Genomic DNA, 18528 nt, shown 5'->3' on the forward strand with positions numbered 1-18528 from the left:
ACCCAAATGAACACCTATGCGAGATTTTGGACTGACATGTTACACAGTTCTATCCACCACCATCATCAAACACCAAGTGAGAGAATCTTTTGGATGAATGGTGTTCACAGTCTTGGAGAATCTGAGCCAAGGTGCCAAGGTGCACTGATTCATTCTGGTGATTCATGCTGGCCCAAAACCTTACCATGACAATTTATGTTTTTTTTCATTCAATTTGTCACATGTCTGTATTTCAGAAAGACCCTAAAGTCATAATTGCTGAACTTACAGAAATCACAACAATGGAAGAAGGACAAATGAAAAAGGGGATTCAGAAGACACAGATATATTAAGGCTTTCAGTAGAACCTGGTGCATCAGTCCAGGAACAACAACGAAGATAATCCTGAGAAAATCTGTTATTGTATTAAACTGAAGTGGAAAAAAACTAACACTTCCTTGATGTCAGATGAAATATCCTTCACAAAAAGCTGATGATACATGACTCCATGGTACCCACTTTCTGCCAGGGTCATAGTAATTTATTCATCTTCAGTAATGGCTTTATCCTGTTCAGGGTCGCTGTGAAGCCAAAGTCTGTCATAGGAATAGCCACTAAAATTGCGTAAAATCTTGAAATTGGGGAGCATTTGGGTTTTATGGGAAGGCAGATATAGTTCAAGATACACAAAGGCTATTTTACAGTGCAATTATATGACAACAAAACTCACACAGCTGTTTATATAATACCTCAGTATTACACTACCAGTCAAATATTCTGACACACTAGATACACATACAATATATGTTACATTGTCGTAAAGAACATCTGAGAAAGGCTTATGGTTGGAATATGTTTATAAGATAAAAGTAAATACCAAAGTTAATGGTCATGTATAAATTTATTTCTGAATCAAAATATCTACAAACAGGTGGTTTTATACAAGTAGTTTTACTTAAAATGAAATCATTTCCCCAAACAGTAGCTTTCATTTAGGACTTAGGAGAAGCAGTGAGGAGATCAGCCTAGTTGGGAACTCTGAGAAAAGCCTCCTGGGTGAAGCTCCTCATGAAGCTGTCTGAGAAGATGCTGTCTGAGAAGAGTGTGCAAAGCTTCATGTATCAGTCAGGAATATTTTAATAATTTAAAATATAAAATAATTTTGATTTGTTCAACACTTCTCTTAGTCAATGCATGATTCCTTTCTTCTATGCCTTCTATGACATTGTGTCCAAAAGTTTTACTGGTAGTGTAAGTATAGCCCAGTCCTACACTTAACAAATACAACACACACACATATATATAAAACACATACAGCATAGCTAACTGAGTCCAAAACTGACATAACACAATAGAGTATTAAAAATGATATATGGACCGTATAGGATCTGGAGCCTATCCCAGGAATACCGGGAACACCATGGATGGGACACCAGTCCAACACAGCGCACTAAGCACACACACACACACACACACACACACATTCACACTTTGAGGCAATCATAATAAGAGCCATCAGTAACATCACCTATTGGCATGTTTTTGGGAGGTGGGAGAAAATCAGTGAATCTGGAGTTATCCCACATGAACACGGCGATAACATGTGAGACTCCTAAATAAAGTGCTTGAAGATGAATAATTGATTAATAAGGTGACACTTGAAGGGGATAAATTTAGGTCACTTTGTAATATCCATCATACTAAGCTTGCTAGCAAAAATTAATTTGCCAAATCTTTGACCTCTTGCAGTGTTTAGATGTGAGTGAATGATGTAAAAACATTGTCTATTTATATAGTACCCCACCCACCATCTATGGCCCTGGAAAAGAGCATGATAATTTAGTAACTTACTCTCTTCTTAGGAAAGCCCACGTCCAGTTTCATGGAGGCACACTTGTTTAGGGTTTGAAGCCGCCTGCAAAATAAACAGAGTCCAAACGTCAGTCACTGAAGCATCAATTCAGCTGCAAAGAGAGTCAAAAGAAAGAGAGAATGCTATGCAGATCTTCCACACAAAGTCACATGAACCTCAGCTAGCCCCTCCCACACTCAGGTGTAGGAATACCCACACTAGAGGTCTGATTGGCTGATGGGATGAATTGGGGTGGGCCTGTCAACCAGGAGTCCCAGTTTCTGTCAGAGAAGGAAGGAGAGCTGTGAGAGTGGGGAGGAGCTGATTGGCCGTTCTCTTCCTCCTCTTTGAAGTCACCCTTAAGCAGGCTTTAACAGTCTAAGCTGTCTGATCTTCACCCCAGGAGCAGGACTGTCCACCCCACAACACACACACACACGTGCACACAACCCCTGCAATTAAGACTGCACACCCCTTGTGTAAAGTGGCAGAATTTCCAGACACATTATTTCACTCATAAAACATTGGCACCTCCAACACATCATCCCACAAACATGTCTGTGACATGTGCCAGTTAAATCCCTCTGCATCTTAACACCACCGGTTTAACGTCACAATTATTTTCTTGACCTGATTATGAGCTTGATGGAACCATTTCAGCCTTATTAAACATCAGGAGCCTAGACTGGCCTAGTTATGATGAGAACCTGCCCTGTGCGCTGCAGTGCTCAAAAGAAATGTGTGCGTGTGTATTCTGTGACAGTAAAGCTTTCAGATCTCACTCTGTCATTAATGTCATTAGAGAGGGTTGTGAACCTGCTAGAAAGCCTCACAGCTATCACTCAGTCACACACAGACTCACACACAAGCACATGGACAGCCATCTGTCAGTGTGCAGCGCCAGCCCCTGGCCCCCCGAGGCTCCCTCAAGCCTGCAAGAGGACATCAGAGTGAGCTCCAGAGGGGAAAACATTAGGGATCAAAGCAGCAGAGACAGGGACAGACTTTATAGAGGACACAGGTCAGACAGCTCCAGAGGTGGGGTCGCCACCTAGGGCCAACACAGGCTTTCCCGGGACTGGAGATATGTGGACACCTTCCCCTGCATCCTACTTTCTTTCTTTTCACAATAAGTCATTACTATTAATAATAAAAACCACACAGTCCTCAGGAGAGTAACCTAAAACAAAGGCTGAAAAAGAACAAATAATATAAGAGTTCTCATTAAATACTTGCAAACTCCTTTATATTTTTTTCCTAAAAAAATGCTCTCCTAGGATTTAAACTTCTAATTGTGCATCTATATGTTGTTTCATTTTGCAAGACTGATGCATAAACATCCAAATCTGTCTGTAGAGCTATTTCAACAAAATAATCCACTGTCCTCCCATTCACAACACACTGTACTGATATTATTTACATTTGTCTTACTAATGGTTGGTCTCTGAAATATGAAAATCAGTGCTGCTGTGCTGGCCAGTGGGTTCAGATTAGCATAACATTAGGTAATTTGATATTAGAAGATGATTTATTACCAGTCGAATCATCCAGAGGCAACAACTGAGCCAATATTACAGTGGAAGATTCATATTTTCATCTCAACAGCTTATTCAAACACAATTTTACTATTAAATTTTTCAAATGAGCAAAATTTATCAGAGAAATACTAATCACATCCTAAACTCTTTTTAGAAACGCTATCAGTAAATAAATTAATTGGAACAAAATAGTACAGATTCTAGTTGGGCTGCATGATAAAGGTTCAATATTAAAATCATAGTAAATGTTATGTATTGCACAATTTAAATTAACAATTTTAAATTTCGCATTGGACATTTCTGCAGAGTTATACATCTTTGAATCAGTTAGTCACATTAATTGTCTGAAACTTTGAAATGTTAACAACAGCACAATTTTATTCGGATCTAAACATACAAACAAACAAGTTACAATACGCCACAATGGTGAAGTCGAAATTTTACTTATAGTTTATTCTCTCTCCTGAACATGATTAAACCAAACCAAAATGTGTAATAATTAAAATATGAAAACAGTTATTGAGCAGCCCTAGAATGCTGGATGGAAAGATTCTGTGGAAAGATACACTCCCACACACACACACACACACACACACACACACACACACACACACACACACACACAGAAACCAGATCCATCCACTTGACACTTGAAACATGCCTCTTACCGGCACAGGGGCTCCACCAGATCTTTATCCAGGAAGTCATGGTCCTTTTCCACAGCAGATATGTCAATAGGAAACTGAGAATCTACAGGAGAAAACACAGTACATGTTACCAGGTTGTATAAATTACATAAAACTAGGTGGAAACGTGGATGCAGGAGACACAAGAAAGTTAACTTATAGTTTTATAAGGATCATACCGACAGCTGGACATCTAATTGCGCAGGACAACAGTCTTTAGCAACAGGAACCAATTAAAATTTTAATGTTAAGTGTTAAATGTATTTATGAGACAATGGTAATATGTATAAGTGAGCCAGTGGTAATATAAAGGCTCAGTAATAGTATGTAATGTCGCATGCTGAGCAGTGGCAACAATTCTGCAGAAAACATTTCTAGCAAATGAGTCTATCTGCCACATTGCATTTAGCCATCTTGTCTTGGGTTTACTGGTATTTGTAAAAATAATAATAATAATAATAATAATAATAACATACATAAAATCATGTCATCTTGTTTCCCTGCCATGCTCCCATAATATCTAAGCATTATTACAAATGTTAATGCATATGCAGAAATCACATCATGTCTATTGTGGGTGGTTATGTTGGTCTTCCCTATGCAACACTGTGTCAAAGCTGACCTAAAGATGGCAAAGCAGCACCTTCCTTTTTTGTTGTTGTTGTTGTTTGGCCCAACATCAGTTTGCTAAATGGGTTAACTCAGCTAACAATGCACACTTTCAGCCAGTAGTTAGTTCCAGGAGCAAGGAGCTAGAATGTTGTAATAAGTTTTATACTAGGTTATTAAGCGAGTAGCAGACCTTCACTGATAATCCCAATTTCACTTCAATAACAGCATATATTTCTAGTCCATCAAAGTATGAATAACTGTGGGTTTTATCATAATTGGGTTACTTCACACTCTAAAAAAATGAAACGTTCTTTATATAACCCAATCACTGCATGGGTTATTTCATATTATGTTAACCCACCGTTTGAGTACAATATACTGGCAGGGTCGCCACTTAAACCACTGGAATGTGGAACGTGATACCAACCCAGGATTTGGGTCAGTTTTGCTGCTGCAACATGAACACAAACCCGCTGAAAATTCTCAGTAGAGAGGCGAGAGATGAAGAAAATGACTGAATGAAAATCCATAAGTCCCTTATTTCTCACTTTATCCTTTGAATTTTTAGAAATAATGTGTTATGAGTTGATCCCAAAATATACTTGTGTAGGGTCAACTAAGCTAACACCACCAACTCGCTAATATTAATCTAGTTTTGTGTAATAGGATTGGTTAGCTGGTCAGGGTACTTCCTTTCTGTTCGCTAGGGACATTACTTCAATTTAGCTGAGATTGATATCTAATTTAGAAAGCTAGCCTCAGACTTTAGATAACCTCATGTAACACCCCCTTAGACATCTCTAGCCAACTAAATAGAAAAATAAGGATAATTTTAGAAATTAAAATAAAGGAATTAAAATGCAAGCTTGCTGTGTTGACATGCATAAGCTCACTGCTAAGACTGTAAGCTTTGAGAAGACACCACCTTGGAATGTCCAGATAGTTCCCATTTATCCATTACTTTATCATGAATTCTATAGAACCCATTGAATATATGTTGAATTTACACAAACTGTCATCAGAAGGGATCACAGAGCAGAGAAGAGGAAGACTTTTGACTCTTCTGAAGGGCTTGTGGAAGACTGAGGCAAAGGCCTGTGTTTTCCAGGCTTTTTCCCATGACCCCTTATTCCCTGTGGAAAGGAACTGTAGGCTGGAAATAGCTCTTCTTGGCCCTCACATGAACTGAAAGAAGAAAAACCTCCCAGCTTTAAACTGAGAGCACACAGCTGTGTCAATGCAGCCGTCAAACTATTCAAATTTGCTGACAGAGGAGAGAGAGAGAGAGAGAGAGAGAGAGAGAGAGAGTCATATCTTATAACACAGCGTAATGGTATGTGTAGCTTGTAGAGGAAGGCAGCTTGAGTGTAAAGTGCTCTCCAGAATTATTGGCACCCTTCATGAAAATGAGCAAAGATGATTGTATATAATAAACATTACACACAATAATTCAAATGTTACACTTAAACGATATGAGAAATGATTTAACTTTGTTGTGAGAAAAATAATCATTATTAGAACTACTTTGTCAAATAATTGTATTTTCTCTAAGAAATGTATGTGCCCAAATTAACACCACCAAGTAATGTTTAAATAAATGCAAACAAATGGTCACTCTTGAAAAACAAATTATTTTTCATTTGCTCTCAGTTTTAGGGAAGTTTATGTGTTATTTCATTGGAGTAACTGTATCATGGTACTAAAGGTTGTGAATCAATTGCTATTTTTTTTTATTATGTGAGTTTGTTTTCGTTTAATCTGTTTGCCCATCCTGTTGTAATTTTTGTAAAGTAAAGTAAATGTAACATAAAAATACATTTTTTTTGGGCAAACTATGTTTTCTTTTCTATTTTTTTAGTGTTTCTTTGTCATTCTACTTCCTATAGAGACTGTAGACTACTATCACTCCCAATGCATTAATCAGCCTGTTTATTTGCATGTGAAAGTTGAAGTACTTGAACATGAATTTGTGCTGTAATTGAGTGCTGTCACAAGTATCAACTCTTGTAAAATGTAATGCTATATCAGCACTTTTGCAATGTGGGTGTAGATGAATATCATTGCCTTATTGTACACAACTAATGAGAAGTTCATCAGTGTCTATCTGTCTAAATGAATATTAATTGGTCTCTTGCCATATAACTAATACGTTATTTGATTAGTGCAAAATTTATTCATATTAGTCAGCTTTTTGTTTATATATATATATATATATATATATATATATATATATATATATATATATATATATATAATTGTATAATTTCCATATAGGCTAAAGCTGTATGTTCCCCATTCATAGGCCTGTTAATTATGCTATTTTATTTGTTTATTTAAATGTTGACTGTATGTTGACTGTACGTAATGGTATGTGTAGCTTGTAGAGGAAGGCAGCTTGAGTGTAAAGTGCTCTCCAGAATTATTGGCACCCTTCATGAAAATGAGCAAAGATGATTGTATACAATAAACATTAAACACAATAATTCAAATGTTACACTTAAACGATATGAGAAATAATTTAACTTTGTTGTGAGAAAAATAATCATTATTAGAACTACTTTGTCTAAAGTAGGCTAAAGCTGTATGTTCCCTCTGGCTACAACAGTGAGAAAGAGCATACTGTACAGCTCATTGCAAAGATTAATGACTGTCATTTTCCACCTCTTCTTCTTCTTTTACTCTTATGACAGTTTGTGTTAAACTCAACCTCGATAAACATCATTTAATGTCGTCCTTTATGAAAAGTGCGTTGGTAAGCAGATTATAATGGCATACATTTTTCAAAACTGTTCATCCTTATAGCCAAATAAACTGCAACTGCATGACCAAGCTCATTACAGCTGCTGCTACACAAGAACTGGAGGCTTTTCTTGATAAGTCCTGTGTGTTTGTCGTCTGTGTGTTTATATATAAAACATGCTGTCGTACCCTCATAGAGCTGAGCATACTGTGGAAATCCTGCTGCTCTCAGCCAATCACATGCCTCCTTTGCTTCAATCTCTAAAAAAAAAAACAGACAACAGACAATATTAGTCCTTTGATTGGTGGCATTTCTTATTTTACCCACTCATCATGCCTTCATCCACACACACACATGTCCTGTCAACCAGCACAACTAACCGAAGACATTGACCAGGAGAATGGAGAATAGGTGACTGAAAACTGCCCTAAAGTTGCACACATACTGTTGCATAGTAGCCCATGATATTGTACAAATACAACCAAAAAAATAATCCATAAAAAAACAGAACAATCCAAAAGCACTTGCCTCAAAGTGATCAATTCAGTGCAATTCACTGAGAAAAATCAGACGTTTTGTGTAAATGCTTTTTATCTTACTTTTCTGGGTTATTACGGATCATTTCCTTTAATTTGCAAATGCATTCTGTGAAATGCAAAGACACAAAACTAAATTTAATCAGACAGTGCTGAAAATCCTACAGCCATTAAAACATCAAAAAATGGTACTGTTCTGAAAGATAAGTAAATGTGACATCGAGCAGGTTTTTCCTGTAGTTTTTCCACACATTAGAGATAATGATACATAAGAGGCGAGTCAACTTACAAAGCAAAGCATTTCTTAAAATGTAGATGAGACAGGAAATTATCTTACCACATTATGACAATTATATCCGTTTCATTTCAGTATTCTCTGCATAATACTGAGAGAGCCATGCAGTAAGGAGGTGTATTATTGAGGATAGAACGCTATCAATGGTGAGCGCTCACTGGCTCTGCTTGAGTTCCATTCTAGCAATGAGACACGAGAGTGTGTATGTGTGTGTGAGAGAGAAGGAGAGAGAGAGAGAGAGACAGAGTGCTGCTCTCTCTCTATTCTGCTCTTTCACAAACAGATCTGATACAGACCCACACAGTTTTATTCCTTATTCCTACTCCTTTTCTCCCTCCCATTTATTGTGAATCTCTCTCTCTCTCTCACACACACACACAGACACACACATGGAAAGAAAAGCTCCCGAACAGTTGTAGTGATGACACATAAAATGTTTGAATGAGCACCCATCATTAACAATTCACCACAGCATTGCACCAATGAGGAAAAAACATTTGAACAATGGTATGTGTGCAACTGCACCTGTGCTCCTGCAGTGATGTCAGATCAGAACTATGATGTCAGATTAGCATTAGCGTGACAGAGAAAGTCATTTACGAAAGTCTATCATGTATCAGGGGCATTATACTGAAACCTAAATCTCTGTTAGTTTATAGACTAGTCCACTTTACGCTGAGATGAAAACAGGCTGTTGTTTGGCTCAAAATGACATCACCACTGACACGTTCATCTGAAGTTGAGTTAAATGGTCATAAATGTCATAAATCACAAATACCACACAATAATTGGTTTCATATCCAAAGAGTATTCACAGTAGTTCATTCATTCATCTTCGGTAACCGCTTAATCCCGGACTACACCCTGGATGGGACACTAGGGCAGCATGCACACACACATTCACACACTCATTCACACTTAGGGGCAATTTAGCATAGCCAATCCACCTACTGACCCAGTTTCCTGGTGAGAGGAAACTGGAGAACCAGGAGGAACTCCAGAACATGAGAAACTCCACACCGACTATAACTTGAGCTCACCATCAATGTTGGTATGACGTTAAAAACTCAAACTGAACATCTAGTGTGACATGGTGTATAAATCTCCCAAATGGACTAATCAATAATCACTAATTTAAGTTCTTATGGCATTCATTCAAAAGGGATTAAAAGGAGGATTCCAGATTTACAAGGCAGATTATTTTTGTCTCTTTTTAAACTCCGCCTTACAATCCTAAGCACGCAGATGTCATACGTATGCCTGACATCTCATAAGAATTTGAGAATCTATAAAATACAAGCTGGCACACTGCACACATAGTATACTGCACCAAGAGCAATAACATCTTTACAGACACTACTTGTAAAGTCTGTAAACAGCACCAGAGCATCTGAATTAGCAGGACAGCACAGATCTGCCCACATATGTAAACTATTAGAGAGAGATGTGGCGGGCCTTTCTGAGGATGGAAACAAGACTATCAGGGGAAAAGCTCAGCGGGGTGCAGCTAGACCCACACTCACACACAGGAAGTGATTTTATATCTATTCTGCCTCTTAAAAGAATTTGTTTATTTTACTTGTATAAGCACAAAAGGTCACATTCTTTTGTGTGTGTGTCTGTGTGTGTGTTTTCGTGAAGTCACAGGTCAATCTACACAATCTTAATGCTAATGGAATATATGACACACAACATAAGACAAGACTATTTTGGTAGTGTATAATGTATAAAACTCAGACTGTTGCTGTTTTTAGAATCTGATTAAATGGATCAGGTCTAAGAGAACATCTAGAGTCCACAGGAGACTTCGGGGCTTGTTTATTGGTATATAAAATGGTCTCTGGAACTCAAACCCCAGAGAGAATTCCGGTTAGTGGTAAGAGAATGTAAGCGTCATGGGCTCTAAAGCTGTGGGAACAAAGTGCTGCTGTTTTTTCTGCCACCCTGTTTAATTAAACACGGACTCCTGGCATCTTTGGTGACAGGAAAAGCCCAAGACAAAGCCACACACCAGTCAACCTATACAAATGGCCCACCATCACACCATGGCAGCACAAAACATGAGTCATTTCATCACCTCACCAACACAAAGTCATGTACCTCTTGTGTGCCAACAAACCCCACACAGAGCAATCATGGTCCTGTGGCACTCTGCAGCTCTAATCCTGCCCCACCAGCGTCACCCCAACAGACCCACAGGCTCAGGGCCATAAGAACAGCCTGCAGGAGGCGAAAGAGGTTTGAAAGCCACCAATGCTAGATAGAGGCCACCAATAAAAGGCTTTCTCCTTTTGATTGAGCAGTCGAGACCTCACGTTACATAAGAACACCACCTAGTGTCCTTAGAATTCACTCCGGGCCAATAATGTCTCTTTCAGGTCTTTTAATCCCCCTCATGTACTCCCCCACTCTCATTCTCTCATTCTTTCCTTCCTGCTCCTTCACGTTTATTAAGTGTTCAACTCTTGAAGCTGGTGCCAGTGTAGCGTCGGTCACTGTTGGATCTGAAAGAGACTGGAATTAAAGCACTTCCTGTAAGTTGGGTTTCCACAGCAGTATTAAGGAAGGCATGGATGGGCTGCCCCTAGCAACAGGGACAACATTTCCTGCAGTAAACAAAGAGATGGCAGATGGGAGAGACTGGATCATTTTCAATCTAGCCAGTTCAAACACACAATTAGGACAAGAGGACAGAGACAGCTGTGTCTAATTTGACCTAAACACGCACACACATGCACGATTTGGAAATTCAAGACATCCTTTTGCTTAACATCACAAACACAACTACTGCACAAATACATATGCTTACACACACTCACACCCAATACTTCTTTATAATTATTCATATTCCACCAGTTTGGCAAACCTGACAAACCAAGTCCACCTACCATGGAACCAATCTTGGCAAACCATCTCTTTATGGACTTCGAGCATTGTCATGCTGGAACATGTTTATGCCCCTTAGTTCCAGTGAAGGGAAATTTTAATGTTACAACATATAAAGACATTCTAGACAATTGTGTGCTTCCAACGTTGTAGCAACAGTTTGGGGAAGACCAACATATGGGTGTGATGCTCAGGTGTCCATCTAGCTGTGTTCTACCTGTTGATTTGACTTTTGTAATTCACAGTTATGTACGTATTACTTCTACTGCACTCTTCTGTGATGTCATTTTTGTGTCTGAAATGACACCCTGCTCCCTATTTTCTCTAAACAGCAAGGTGCAGTCAGGGTGTTCTGCATGCACTGAACCCATTAACTGTGAATGTCAGCATTTATCTTTCGCTTTCAAACTCTCTAACTAGTGCATGACTAGTACTACTAATAACTAACAAAAACAACATGGCCACAAATTAAGATTTTGAGTTAATCTCAGGGCCACTAATTATTATGTTGTGACAATGAGATAGCAATTTCCATGAATTGTTTGAGCCCACTTGATCTTAATATTGTGGGAATGTCAATTAATATGTAGCTTCCAGTTAATTATTTGGTGGGAACTAAAAATGTATAATGTAATGCATGCTTATGATATATCCATTTTGTGACGGCAGCGACTCCAGCATGTCTCCAGTATGATTTTCCAAGATTGAAGTAAAGTGTAATATTATCATTCAGCTCCATGCTTATGCTGCATTTGACTAAAGGTTGATCATAACGTGTAATTCCTGACTTCAGACCAGGAGAAACCAAAGAAAACATTTTAAAGCATTATAGAAATATTCTGTTTCTGTAATGCTTTAATACAAACACTCATTCCAAACCTCGTGTTGATTTCTCTGCTCTTCTTTTACACTTGTTGGTGGTCAGGTAGTGGAAAGTTTGTCAGCAGCACTTATGTCACTGTTGGTTCCTAGAGCAGGTTATGGCTTATAGTGGATTCATTCTCTTTGGATAAAGCATCTGCCAGATTAATGAGTGTAAATGCAAATAAATCAATCCCCACTTGGTTTAGTTACCCTATGTAGTGTGAGAAGTCCTTCCAACAGACATACAAATTGAAAAGGAGCTAAACAGGACAATGCTGACAACAGACAGGAGTGTGTGTGTGTGTATATACTTGATAATAGAGTTTAACACAGTATGACTCAGTGCAGTGTAGAGGTCATTGACTGTAATATTCCCACTGTAAACACCAGACTATTCCCTGACTATTCTCCAGGAATGGAAAATCACTTAGTAGATTCTTAAACAAACAGTTAGCACATAGCTAGATCTAAATCATTTGCAGTCCCCTGATACACACACACACACACACACACATACACACAATTCCAAAAGTGATGGATGACTTGCCGTAATAATCAGTTTTGCTCGTCAGTAAAGCTTATGATCACTTTCCTATTACCACTGAGAATATCAGCTGTAGCAATGTGTGTGTGTGTGTGTGTGTGTGTGTGTGTGTGTGGGGTGGATTTCCTTTGAGGTCACATACATACGCACAGGCTAGTGGGCCTACAGAGTGACCTCAGATAACTGCCCCTCCTTTCCCATCAGAACACAGACATGCACACATACACACACACACATCTGGACCTTCGCCATTTTCCCACACATGCTGAAGTACTTTCAAAATGAAGATTTGAGCTCTTCTCTAACATAAACACAACTTTGGAATTTCTGTGTTATGAACCCCCTTAAAACCAACTCTGTCTATCGTATTCAGATATTATTCCTGACAGTTAAGATGTACTTTAATTGAAGAGTTAAGATTTCATTAATTATAAGTAGAAAATATAAAAATTCACAATTGAATAATGCATTATTTAAAAATTAGGTGCAACTGAGCCATGAATTCTGAGATACACAGTCAGTATGAAAAGATCATAAAATTACTCAATGTACAGTTCCCAAGCATCACGAAATTACAATTATAATTAAGAATGAAGCTGCAACATGCAATGATTTAAAAGGGCTAAAATGTAGAAGTTTTACTGTTGAATTTTATTACCTTTAGGCATCCGTATAGCACAGTAGTCATGCACAGGGTTCAGTGCTCATTGGTAAGTTAATTAGCAAACATCTGGATTTATTAATCTTCCTTAAACTGTCTGATCTTCTGATATGAAGCTCTTTCTTTTTCCTTGAAAACTGTGTGCTTCGTTTCTCAGTTTCCCCTCCACTCCTGTCTGTGACCCCTCTTCTACTCCTCCCCTCCCTCTCACAACAGCTGGATCATGTAGTGTCTGCGGCTCACGACCCCCGCCTCCATGAGAGAATGTATCACCAGTCACATACACGCACAAGGAAAATGTGTGCAACCTGTCTGTGTTCTGTCTTCCCTATCCAGAGAGAGAGAGAGAGAGAGAGAGAGAGAGAGAGAGAGACAGACAGACAGACAGACAGAGAAAGAGAGAGAGGGACATACAGACAAAGTGAGAGAGAGAATGTGTGTGTGTGTGTGTGTGAGAGAGAGAGAGAGAGAGAGAGTGAAACAGAGAAAGAGAGAGAGAGAGAGAGAGAGAGTGTGTGTGTGTGTGAGAGAGAGAGAGAGAGAGGAAGAGAGACAGACAGACAGAGAAAGAGAGAGAGACATACAGACAAAATGAGAGAGAGAGAGAGAGAGTGTGGGAGAGAGAGAGAGAGAGAGATGAAGAGAGTGAGAGAGAGAGGGAGAGAGAGAAAGAGAGACAGACAGACAGAGAAAGAGAGAGAGACATACAGACAAAGTGAGAGAGAGAGAGAGAGAGAGAGAGAGAGAGAGGAAGAGAGAGAGAGAGAGAGAGAAAGAATGACAGACAGACAGAGAAAGAGAGAGAGACATACAGACAAAGTGAGAGAGAGAGAGTGTGTGTGTGTTTGTGTGTGTGTGTGTGTGAGAGAGAGAGAGAGAGAGAGAGAGAGAGAGAGAAGGGGGGATTTGTTTGATAGACAGCGGAGGCAGACAGTAACAGTGGAGAATAAAAACTGCTATGGCACAAATGAGATCTGTTATAATGCAAAAAAAAACTTAGTAAGTGAGAGAGACACATGAAGGAGGGACAGACAGACTGTGTGTGTGTGTGTGTGTGTGTGTGTGCGTGTGTGTGTGCAGCAGCAAGGTCAGAAGAAAGCGCGAGACACACACTGAGACTCGCCTGCTACTCAAGAGGCAATAAACTGCTTGAACTCCTCACCCCCAGGCACCTCCACCCCCCTGTGTCTAAACTCTACTGTAGAATACTGCACACACACACACACACACTCCTACCATATATAACATTGACTATCTCGTTATAGTGGCACCTGTCAAGGTGTGGGATATATTAGGCAGTAAGTGAACAGTCAGTTCTTGAAGTTGATGTGCTGCAAGCAGGAAAAATGGGCAAGCATAAGGATGTGAGCAACTTTAACAAGGGCCAAATTGTGATGGCTAGACGACTGGGTCAGAGCTTCTCCAACACAGCAGGTCTATGCAGTGGTTAGTACCTCCCAAAGTGGTCCAAGGAAGGACAAACAGTGAACTGGCGACAGGGTCATAGGCGCCCAAGGCTCACTGATGCACGTGGGGAGCAAAGGCTAGCCCATCTGGTCCGATCCCACAGAAGACTAATGTAGCACAAATTGTTGAAAAAGTTCATGCTGGCTCTGATAGAAAGGTGTCAGAACACACAGTGCATCACAGCTTGCTGCGTATAGCTAGCTGCAGACCGGTCAGAGTGTCCACGCTGACCCCTGTTCACCACCGAAAGTGTCGACAATGTGCACGTGAGCATCAGAACTGGACCATGGAGCAATGGAAGAAGGTGGTCTTGTCTGATGAATCATGTTTTCTTTTACATCATGTGGATGGCCAGGTGTGTGTGCATCGTTTACCTGGGGGGGAGATGGCACAGGATGCACTATGGGAAGAAGACAAGCCGGCGGACCAAGTACACCGTTTCATGGCAACAGCATTCCCTAATGGCAGTGACCTCTTTTAGCAGGATAATGTGCCCTGCAACACTGCAAAAACTGTTCAGGAATGGTTTGAGGAAAATGACAAATTTTCGTTGAAGAAGTTCAAGATGTTGACTTCGCCTCCAAATTCCCCAGATCTCAATCCGATCGAGCACCTGTGGGACGTGCTGGAAAACAAGCCCAATCCATGGAAGCCCCACCTCGCAACTTACAGGACTTAAAGGATCTGCTGCTACCGTCTTGGTGCCAGATACCACAGCACACCTTCAGAGGTCTTGTGCTGATCAGTGTATATATATATATATATATATATATATATATATATATATATATATATATATATATGTTTATGTACATATAGTGGTGTATGTACATATATGATCAGCATATATATAAAAAATGAAGGTTCCAAAAACATTCTTTAACATGGTGGAAAAACTACTTTTTTTCATCATCGACAGGATAAACTGGACAATCCTTTTCTACTACAAAAGTCCTTCCACATAATGATAACATTTATGGTGGGATTATGGTGGGATTTTTTCCCCCATTCTCTGTGGCATTATCAAAAATGGTTTATATCCATCAATTAAAATGTTTATTTTACGAAAACAAAATGGTTCGTAGTCTGTAGCATCATTCTGAAGAACTGTTTCGGTTGAACAGTGTATCTACTGATACACATGCAACACTGCCATTCTCATCCAGAGTATTGCACTCTCTACTAATAAAAAACAATAAACTTTTAACAAACATGATTCACATCAATTTAGGAACAATTTTTTTAAAAATAAATCAGTGGATAACAGCATTTTCAATCCCAAATAGTGAATCACAATAAGACATAGTCATAGTCACAAATAATTGAGTTGATGCTAATTACAAATTACAAATGCTAATTACAAGCATAATTAAGACTAAAATATATATGTAATTAATGGTGAAGTACATGTAGACTTTTGCTTAGACCACACAAGATAGACTCTATGACTTGCATTACAAGTCAAAAGATAGATATATATTGATTAAAAATGGCAGTATATAATACTGACAGCACTGTGGTGTAATGGTTATTGCCACCTCAGTGCTCCAAGGCACCCAGTTCGATCCTGAGTTTGTTCTGGGTTCTATGGTTTCCTCCCTCCTTCCAAAAACATACTGGTAGTTGGACTGACTACTCTAAATTTGCTTGTGTGTGTGTGTGTGTGTGTGTGTGTGTGTGTGTGTGTGCATGGTACCCTGAGATGGACTGGCCTGCCATCCATGGCATATTCCTGCCTTAAGCCGAGTGTTCCTGGGATAAACTCCAGAACCACCTCAACCCTGACCCAGATAAAGCAGCTACTGAAGATGTAGGAATGAATATATAACACTGACTGATGCCGTTTACACCAACAGAGGACAGCAATGAGCAACAATAAAAATCAAAGCACATACAGGGCTCACAAAATACTCACAAATGAAAACAACAGCATGTGCTTGGGATTTTTCAAGTAGCTGGCCTGTAGGGTGAAACTGATAGCTGTTAACAGCAGAGTGTCACATTAACTCCTGATGTTGAGCTCCAGGGAATCCTACCCAAGCTCTGGGGAGTAAAAAGTCATGGAGGGAGCCCAGCTCTTGGATGCTGCCTGTTTGGGGAAACCTCATCTTCAGTCAGGTCACAGTAGTGTGGCTTTATAATATCTGCACACGTCAGCCTTGTCTCTTTCTTAAAGGCTTCTTAAACCTGGCCTGATTAGATGATCCTTTCAATTGGATTTAACTGGACAGACTTGAATTAAAATGACCCTTCATGTGATTGCTGTGCTGCATTGCCTCACTGTATGAGCTGCATTGCTAAAATAAGAACCATTCACTGTAACAAAGAAGCATACTCTTACAGCATGCCATAGCATGCTGCCAGAGGTATGTATTCATACTTACAGGTATGAAGTTACACACGCACACACATTAAGTGGAAACAGAAGACAACAGTAGAGGACCGTGTACGGGATGAAGTACACACACCACTGAAATGAAGAGGATTGAAAGGCAGGTTTAAATTTCTCACGTTGGGATTGAACCCTCCCATACCAAAGGCACTACTGAGCAACAGCACATATCAGCAACTCATTAACCCCAGACCCACACAAACACACGTGATTAATCGATCTACTGTACTCACACACAGTCACATGCAGCTACGGGGTATTTTTTTGTGTCCTGATTATTTTTCTTCATATTATTTCACAAAAGTTTGCACTAAAACTGTGCACTTGGATAGAGGATGAAGTGCTGAATACTGCTTTGTTCATTACTGCAGTGCTTATTTCTTCAGTGTAATTCAATTGTTGGTCCGTTTTCAGCTAGTAACAACATAAAAGTCTCAGCAGACTCAATATAATGTGATCTATTTCAGGAAACTATTATTGCAATATATTACATCAGAATATGAGAGTTAGTAGTACCAATAATCATATCTAGTTTAGACCCTGGCTGGATAATAAATCACTATGTGTGCTGTAGGAGCATGCTGGAGCAAGGACAGACACGTTCTCTGATTTCCCATGATCCTGCAGGACCACACAGCTCAGTGGAGATAGCATCCACCCACCAGTGTCAGGTCAGCATTGTAGAATTCCAACAGCGCCTCTGACGCCAATCACAGACCTGAGCATTATCAGTGGTTCAAACCGATTCAAAAAGGAGCACCATTTACTATAATGAGGTGATCTATCTTACGAAGCTTTCTTTTCTGTCTCAGAAAACTTCCCTGCTATATCACATATTTACTTTAAAAAGACCTTTTCAGCCTCTTTCCACTACTAAAGAAAGTCTGAATGAAACAATGAAATGAAACACTGGAGTCATAGGCTATAGAAGGAAAAGTATATTTGAGTTTGCCATAGTTGCAGTTAGTGTACATAATTATCACACTTTCATTTTATGATAAAGGTCTAACCTTTTATTATATTATGGTTTGCAATATTGAGTTTCAGATTTACGACATGCTCAAAGATAAACAAATAATATTGTTCTGAAAAGCATCTTTCACAACAATACCATATTACATTTTGAACAAACTGAAAGGTCAAATGATAATAAAGGTAGAATGATAATTAATGCTCTCAATGGAAAAAGCAGGCCAAGTCCGCACAGATAATACAGATTAGAACAATGCAATAATTACTAACATACTGAAATGAGTTAAAGAATTCAATTAAACACAAACCAAAAAAGATTCATTTGTTTTGTAGAATTTTGGAGTGACTGGCAATGCATTGGACTCTTCAAGCACACCTCAGAACCACCAGTCCAAACTCAGACAGTATCCTTGACTCAAGACTCTTTCAGCCACTTAGAGAAAGTTCCTGAGCAGAACAGGACTGAGACAGCAAAAGTGGGTCAGTCGAGTGCACTGTGCACCT

The 18528-nt window shown here is 39.2% G+C and overlaps 1 protein-coding gene across 6 annotated transcripts in view; it reads right to left on the minus strand.

The window, feature by feature from the left end:
• stard13a (StAR-related lipid transfer (START) domain containing 13a) overlaps positions 1-18528 on the minus strand; it is a 66036-nt gene that overhangs the window by 14421 nt on the left and 33087 nt on the right. For 3 of the 6 annotated variants that reach the window (XM_034312592.2, XM_026941783.3, XM_026941781.3), the window contains 3 exons: positions 7596-7667; positions 4038-4119; positions 1831-1894 (listed from right to left, as the gene is read on the minus strand). In XM_034312592.2, coding sequence (XP_034168483.2) covers positions 1831-1894; positions 4038-4119; positions 7596-7667 — 218 coding nt within the window. Of the gene's footprint in view, positions 1-431; positions 1430-1830; positions 1895-4037; positions 4120-7595; positions 7668-8280; positions 9259-13190; positions 13387-18528 lie in introns of those variants that run through there. The other 3 variants (XM_053241291.1, XM_026941785.3, XM_034312593.2) reach the window with 3 other exon arrangements.

The sequence above is a fragment of the Pangasianodon hypophthalmus genome, chromosome 17 (assembly GCF_027358585.1).
Source record: "Pangasianodon hypophthalmus isolate fPanHyp1 chromosome 17, fPanHyp1.pri, whole genome shotgun sequence".
Taxonomy (NCBI): Eukaryota; Metazoa; Chordata; class Actinopteri; order Siluriformes; family Pangasiidae; genus Pangasianodon; species Pangasianodon hypophthalmus.